This window comes from Sinocyclocheilus anshuiensis, unplaced genomic scaffold, assembly GCF_001515605.1.
Source record: "Sinocyclocheilus anshuiensis isolate Anshui unplaced genomic scaffold, SAMN03320099.WGS_v1.1 scaffold1075, whole genome shotgun sequence".
Taxonomy (NCBI): Eukaryota; Metazoa; Chordata; class Actinopteri; order Cypriniformes; family Cyprinidae; genus Sinocyclocheilus; species Sinocyclocheilus anshuiensis.
This window is the reverse complement of record NW_015544163.1, coordinates 1,282,701-1,291,084: the sequence shown is the minus strand read 5'-3', so window position 1 is coordinate 1,291,084 and position 8,384 is coordinate 1,282,701. Positions and strand designations below refer to the sequence as shown.

Below are 8,384 nucleotides of genomic sequence, written 5' to 3'. Positions count from 1 at the left end.
ACATCAAGAGCCAGCACATCACCTTCATCCCCGATTCCAGTTTAAATGAGTTCACTATACGGCGTTATGTTGCGGTGCGCACATAATCCGCATTGTTTTCCATTGTGAAAACCACAAGTTTATATGACTATAGCATCCACATCTGGCCAACCATTTAAGTGACTATTTGTACACCTAATAAATGTCTAAATGTACTTGTAGTGTTGAATCATTCAGGTCGGTTCAGGTGGAGAGGTGCTGCTCTCTCCAAGCGCGCACGGTTTTATGGGTTTGTCTGGTCTTCTGCGCGCAACAGGACCAGAGCAGAGGACTTCATACGTCACAGGCACAAACGCGCTTCTGTTTTTCTGACCCACGCTATATCATGTCATGCATGGATCTGCACGTTGCACAAGCTCCTAATGGTAAATTTATTGATAGGCTACACTGAAGTAGCCTATATAAATGTGTCATTCCCCGCTGAAGCAGGTGACAGATCATAAAACTGTCGCGCAACGAAAACGCAACAGTGTAACATTTTATGGTCTTTTTACTACGCCTTTGAAAACACACTACTGTACATGTGCCTTAGACAAACTTGCATTTTATAAAATGCTAATTCTTATTGTACCTACTAGAATTAAAAGATATAAACATAAAATAAAGATATAAATATCATATTGTGTACTAATTGGATTTTAATATTTTTTCCATTAAGTGTCTTCAAGTATTTTTCCTATGCATTACAGGAGTCTTTAGTGTTCTTGCAGGGTTCAGTATTGTAAGTTCTTCAGACATTTGTCCTTTTTTTTTGAAAGGGTCAAATGTCTCAATTGTAAATCTTTACTGGCAGGGTGAACAACCCAGAGTGCAAAACCGCTGAAAAATATTGTTTGAGTATTTTAAAGCCATATTTTACAGATGTAAGAAATGGCAAGGGTGTGTATGCCTGCATTCCACTTTCACAATATAGACCTGCAGAGTTCTAATAGCAAATTGAGGTTTACTATGCAGTAAAAGAGAAATGCTTTGTGTTTTATTAGATCACAAAGCTCTGATGCCAGTTAAGATTATACAAAGTGCAGTTTTCTTTCTTTTTTTTTTTTTTTTTTCTTTTTTTTACATTTGTGCCAATTTCTGGATGGTTTTCAGTATTTAAAGGTAGAACCTGGATCTCCATTGTGGTCCAGTTGCATATTACTGAATAATTTTATGTTTTTTTTTTGTCCATACTGTCATATACTGAATTATAGTTTTTAGTTATTATAATTCAGCTGTTTGTGTGTGTGTGCTCGCAGTTTGGACATTTTTGGTTTCACTGAAACACTGCTAGTAATGTTGCCTTAAATATCTATAAAATATAGTATAAAATATGTTCTTCTCATAACTGATAGACACAGACCGTTTTTTTTTTGTTTGTTTTTTTTTTAAACTGTTTATTTGGCAACGAACAAGCTAATGTGTGGGTTATGTGACTGGCAGGCTTTATAAGAGCATGTTCCTCATTAACGTTCAATTTGAACCCCATGATGTCTCTGCATGTGCGGATGTGAGATTCTGAAAGCAGTTACATCAGTGATCCTTGCAGCTTTCTTATCACAGTGGCTTACCTGAAAGTGCACAAATGACATAAGTGGTAGTTAGGGCAGGTATAAGTAATAAAAGTCAGACGCTGAGCTCAAACCCCAGAAGCAAGATACATCTGTGAAGCAGAGAACATTTTACAGTGTAATGATGACAGTCGGAAATGTTGATTGACAAGAATGTATATTTAGACAATGAGCAAATATCCATGTTCTGGTTTGAATAAGAATCCCTCATACAGCTTTCCTGCTTCTATGTTTTATTTGATCTAATTTATATTGACAAGTATGAATGTACATTTCCACCACTGCTCTGGTAAATCATATATATGATATAAAAAAATAAATTTTTTAAAAATCATATTTATGAGATAAAGTCAGAATTATGAGATAAAAGATTAAATGATGACAAATGTCATAATTATAACATAAAAGTCAAAATTCAGAGAAAAAACATTGAAATTATGGCATGACATTTTTTTAAAAAGTCAAAATTATGACATACTAAATCATATTCATGAAATGTAAATTATGAGATAAAAGTCATCATTCTAATGTAGTCTAATGTTTGACTATTTATGTCATAATTATGACTCGGTATGTCATAACTTCCACTTACATCATTATTTAAGCGTTTTGTCTCATGGCATTTTATGTCATAATTATGAATTGCCAAATCATGCTTTGTATTCTTATGTTGCAGAAATAGGCTTCCATTGGGGACAATGGTAGTTCGCTTCAGTCTAAAAGCAGAAAGTTAAGGCAGGCAGTTAAGGAGGAAAAGGAAGTTTCATATCATGAAAATGTTTTGGTATTACTGTGGTTTCTAATCAGTCGGCCCTTGACTTGGGAGTCTTAAAGGAATAGTTCACCCTAAAATGAAAATTCTCTCATAACTTATTTTCTTAAAAACAAATAAAGCCATGCACGTTTTTAAAAATGTAATGAGATATTATTATTATTTTTGTTGTTGTGAACTCTCCCTTTTCATCAGGGCTGCATTATCAAAATGTTCCTTTTATCTTCTCTGATAGGTCCATAAATGACTATAGATAAGTATGTCTTGATTATTATATAATACAGGCAGACATATCTGTGGACTTTCCACAGATCAATGGAGAAAGGGCATCATAAAAATGGTAAAAATAAAGTGCAGGATGATCTGGGCAGGAGAAGGGAAACACACAGACACAGGAAGAGGAGGAGCAGGGAATGGAGGCCGTTTCCTTCCTACCCAGCGTGAGACTTAAAAAAAAAAGGTCAAACAGACAGAGAATCCATACCTACATCATCCTGATGGCTCTGGTATGTTTGTGTTTTGATTAATGTATAAGGTGCATATATAATGCTATAGCCTACTGTGAGACCATGTTTCATTTGGAGATAACAGATCTACTTCACTCATTTTAACTGAACTTTGCTGCATGTATGACCACTAACGCAGCCTCTCAGTCAAGTCAAGTTTATTTGTATTGTGCTTGTCACAATACACACTGTTTCAAAACAGCTTTACAGAAAATGTCAATGATAAATGTTACATCAAGATGTTAATGTTTATTAACATCTTCTAGTATTAATAACCCTATTAATATTCTTCTAGTAACATTAATAGAATGTTTGTTCAATGTTCTCTGGTCTTTAATAATGTTCTCAAAACATTAGCACAAAACATTATTTCTGCATCATTCATGGAACTGTCTGGTTTGCTATCCTTGTAGTTATTCTCCATAGGCGTAATGGCTTTTCTACTGTAGAAACCATATATGCTATCGCCCTACCCCAACCCTACCCCTCACAGAAAACTTCCTGCATTTTTACATTCTCAAAAAACAAAAACAAAAACAAAAAATCTGTATGATTTGCAAGCTTACAGATGGGGACCTTTAATTTAGGTCCCCACTGTGACACGATTCCCCATGAGTTGGTGTGCATTCAGTCCCCAGCAGGATATAAAAACAAGGTCTCACACACACACACACACACACACACACACACACACAATTCTTCTCTGTAGACTATCACTGCTACTCCAATGTGACAACAAGCAAGTTTTTGGCCACGTTGACACAAGCATAAAAACCTCATTAGATCCATTCTGAGCTTATCAGGTTTTTTTTATGGCATTATATCACGTTCCCATTGGATACTGCATCCCAAACTCTGGACTCTGGCTGCTGCTAATGTTGGTTAAATGAACTCAATCCCACCTCAGAAAAGTGTCATTTTATTTTTAAGTGACATTTTTATGACAGTAAAGCTCACACCTTGGCTGTTCTTTTACTTCTGCTGATGAGAGTATGATGCTCAGTACTGTAACTAAGATGCACAACATCTGGAAGAAAAAAAAAAGCCCTACAAAACAAAAATACAAAATCATCAAACTTTCATAAAGAAACCATATAAGAGAGGTCTTTGATTGCCTCTAATAAAATACTTCAAAGTGCTCATATTTAAACACAATCTTTCTTTTTTTTTTTTTATCTAAAGTCATTATCTGAAGTTATTGGTGAGTTCTTCTTTATATAAATGAATTTCAGTTATTTAATAAATATGTGAAATTCAAAGGGAACATTTATGTTTTTGCATACTATATCAATATCGGCCATTTGTGTGGCTTACAACACACAATAGACTTTCTTTAATAAAGATGCAGGTGAGGTCTCTGTCGGTCTGATCTTCTTGAGGACAAGGCATTTCCAGGACTCCTCTGGGCTTCTTTCCTTATAAAGATGCAGGTGAGGTCTCTGTCGGTCTGATCTTCTTGAGGACAAGGCATTTCCAGGACTCCTCTGGGCTTCTAGAAGAAGAAGAAGAAGAAGAAGAAGAAGAAGAAGAAGAAGAACTTTTAGTTGAGTTCCAATGTCAACTCCTCTGCTAACCACTAGATGGCTCTATAAGACCACTTGTTACAGTTGACAAATATAAACATACACACATAAAATAAATCAGTTAATCTATATTATAAGTTCATGTTTGTAATGACTTTATCAGAATAATAACATCACAGATGTACACGCAATATCAATAATTATATCATATTTCCTTTGTGCTAATAGCTTAACGCAGCACACTCATTGTTTAACACTCACCAAAGTCTCTGCACTCACTTGAAAATAAACCACATCCTCACTCAGGTGCCGTCGAAAATCAGCAAAAGAAGAAAACAGTTGCCTTTGTGTCGCACTGAGCGAAGAAGAAATTGCTCGTTTCTTATCATGTACACTGGAAATAATGAGAGTTTCGTCAGAATGCATTTTAAGATGCACGCAGCACACTCATTGTTTAACACTCACCAAAGTCTCTGCACTCACTTGAAAATAAACCACATCCTCACTCAGGTGCCGTCGAAAATCAGCAAAAGAAGAAAACAGTTGCCTTTGTGTCGCACTGAGCTCCATAAGAAATTGCTCGTTTCTTATCATTTACACTGGAAATAATGAGAGTTTCGTCAGAATGCATTTTAAGATGCATTTCCTGCAGTGTGTTTTAATGCTCAACTTTGTTATATCTGATGGTATGTATTGTTTGTTTAGATTTAACGCTATAGGAAGCAAAAAGGCTTAATTTTGCATTACTCTCGTTACAGTTATGTGACATTTAAAAGCAAAATGCCTTTTCCATGATAATCACGTGTCCTTTATTAACCTTTAAACATTTAAGAGAGAAAGTAAACGTAAAAATGTTTAAATGTCCTATTTCCGGTATGGTACAGCGCGTGACTGTTGTTTTGGTGTTTAAAAGTACTTTCAAGACGCCTATTCTGAGGTGCTCGATATTAATTAATTAGTGTGGTCAGACCCCTTAAACCACTTAAATTATATGTATTAAATGCTTGGAAATTATAGCCTAGTATTTCTAAAATTATTATAAAACTTATCATTTATATTTAGGTCTGTTGTAACTTTATAACAATAACTATATTTATTTCTCTTTCTCAAACATGCAGATACCCTGGGGTTTATTGTTCGAGGTCCCTCTGGTCCTCTGGTTGTTCCTCTGGGAGGCTCTGTCATTTTGCCCTGTTATGTTGAGACGCCTTTAGTAGCAGAAAAAGTGAAAGTTGTGTGGAGAAGAACAGACTCGGAGACTCTGGTTCATCTGTATCAAGATGGTGAGAGTCAACCAGATGCCCAGCAGCAGGATTATCATGATAGAGCTCATTTCTTTACTGATCAGATTCAACATGGAAACTTCTCCCTCCGTCTGGACAATCTGAGCGCTCAAGACAAAGGGGTTTACAGATGTAAGGTTTACAGTCAGCAGGTTGCAGGCAAAACTTTAGTTGAAATAAAAGATGTTGGTAAGTGTGAATCATTTTCTACATCAGAATTTAAAACAAAAACTAGGCTATATTTCATTCTGTAATATTTCAGCTGTTCTTTCTTCCAGAGCGTTTGCTAGTATCAGGATCAGATGAGTCCATATCTGCGTCTGTGGGTGAGGACGTCACTCTGAACTGCTCTGTAGACTCTCACATCACACCTGAACACATTGAAGAGGTTTCATGGAGGAAAACTGATAAAGATGAAGATATTCTGGTTCTGCTGTATCAAAACAATAAGTCTTTATCAGATTCATCAGATGAGCGATACAGAGACAGAGTTGAGTTCTTCACTGCTGAAATCCCCAAAGGAAACTTCTCTCTCAGACTGAAGAGTGTCAGAACTGAGGATAAAGGAGTTTACACGTGTCAAGTGTTTGCTGGAGGACTTTCAGCCAATGCAACTGTAGTACTGGAGCGACTGGGTGAGTAACAAATAAATAAGAAAACAATCTAAACCACACAAACTTGTACTATTAACAATTTTATACTCTTTGAAGAAATGTTTATTCACAAATCTAAAGGGATCGATCGCAAAGTCCCAATTACAGGAGCCACTAAATAGTTCCATACACAATAGTTTACAAAGGGCACCTCAAATAAACTTGAAAGGTACTTTGTAGCCTAATGTATATAGAAACTTTCAAGGGTTCTAACTTCCAAACCTGGTAATGGATTTTGTTTTTGTTAAATTAACAGGCCTATGCATTTTGTTGTAATAATAATTAATTTAAATTAACTTAATTTAATTCAAAATAATTTGAATAATGACTTTATTGAGAGAAGTTTTGTTTGTATTGTGCAATCAATAATTTTGGAAACTGTGTTGTATCACTTGATAAATGCACAAAAAGACCAATGTAAACCTGTGTCCTGAAGGAAAAAAAATATATATTGAGACCTCCTTATGCCAGAGAGGTCCTTTGTTGATGTTTTGTTTTTGTGGCACCTTTTTTGACACACAGACATTCTACTTAGGACCCTAATGAAACCTTGTTTGTCTAGAGTGGTACGGCAGAAATTCTAAATATATTGACTTACCCCAGAATTCAGTACCTGAGTTCCATTTAGCCGTTTAGTTCCATACAGTGTCACACATTGTGTAACTGATGTTTGTTTGATAGGTTTCTCTTGGCTACACATAACTGTGTTGATTCTCTGTATTATTGCACCTGTATCTGCACTCCTGCTTTGCTGGATTGTTTACTCCAGTTCAGAAAATCGAGGTATGCTTATATGAGAAATAGGCTTCAAATATTTATTCTATATTCTTTATTCTATATATGAAATGAAAATTATTTATTAAAAAAATTATATATATATATATATACAGTGCCACTTGAAAGTTTGTAAACCCCTTGCAGAATCTGTGAAAATGTGAGTAATTTTAACAAAATAAGAGAGATCATACAAAATGCATGTTATTTTTGATTTAGTACTGTCCTGAGTATTAAAAGTGGCCTTTTATTGTGGCCAGCCTAAGGCACACCTGTGCAATAATCATGCTGTCTAATCAGCATCTTGATATGCCATACCTGTGAGGTGGATGGATTATCTCAGCAAAGGAGAAGTGCTCACTAACACAGATTTAGACAGATTTGTGAACAAGATTTGAGAGAAATAGACCTTTTGTGTACATAGAAAAAGTCTTAGATCTTTGAGTTCAGCTCATGACAAAAACAAAAGTGTTGCGTTTATAATTGTGTTCAGTGTATATATATATATATATATATATATATATATAATATGTATGTATAATTTTTTTTTAAATAAATAATTTTCAATTCTAACTGGAGTTGATATGTATCTCCATTGTAGAGACAAGGCTGTGTCTTCAAGTTTGTCTTTTCCTTTGCCCGTTTATTACTATGCTGTTGACTTCAATCATCTGGCGTTTTATTGAAGGTATTTCATCAGGACTATTTTATCTGAGATCTATTAGTAAATCCAACATAGACCTTACAACTTAATTCAGTTCTGTCTAAAATGTGTCTCTTAATTGATTTAGAATGGTTATACCAATTATATTTGTATATTTCCGAGTTATTTTTTTAATCATCAAAATAATGTGTTTCAGGTTCTCTGTATGAGACCATCTCTTGCTGTATGCTCTATATTCTGGGGCCATTGAGGTTGTTTTGGGTTAAATCATTAGCCACATATTTACCAGGTTGTTTTTTTTTAAATACATTGATAGATTGAAACCGTATAACTTATATTCAGATTTTACATAATATCTGTGTCTACTGAGATTTGTCGTATCTATACATAAATCTAAAGGGATTAGACAAGAATTACTATTATTTGTTTTATTACTGTTTTTGTTCTTTACATGATTTTACAACTTTTTTTGCAGCTAAAATCCTGAAGTATGTCATGACTGCACATGCTGATCATGCAGCATTTATGGCAGTGGTGTATTCAGGTAAATCCACACTGTAAATAATCTGGAAAACTAAACTTAATTTATCCTTAGTTTATGTTTAGCTTATCCAGTTATA

General features: G+C 34.7%; 1 protein-coding gene across 1 annotated transcript in view; it reads left to right on the top strand.

The window, feature by feature from the left end:
- The first annotated feature begins 5,004 nt into the window (after nt 1-5,004).
- The window catches only part of LOC107695642 (uncharacterized), a 68,197-nt gene continuing 64,817 nt past the window's right edge, over nt 5,005-8,384 (top strand). The window contains exons 1-3 of the mRNA XM_016495654.1: nt 5,005-5,076; nt 5,509-5,862; nt 5,952-6,308. Of these exons, the coding sequence (XP_016351140.1) occupies nt 5,016-5,076; nt 5,509-5,862; nt 5,952-6,308 (772 nt within the window). The 5' untranslated portion in view covers nt 5,005-5,015. The remainder of the gene's footprint in view (nt 5,077-5,508; nt 5,863-5,951; nt 6,309-8,384) is intronic.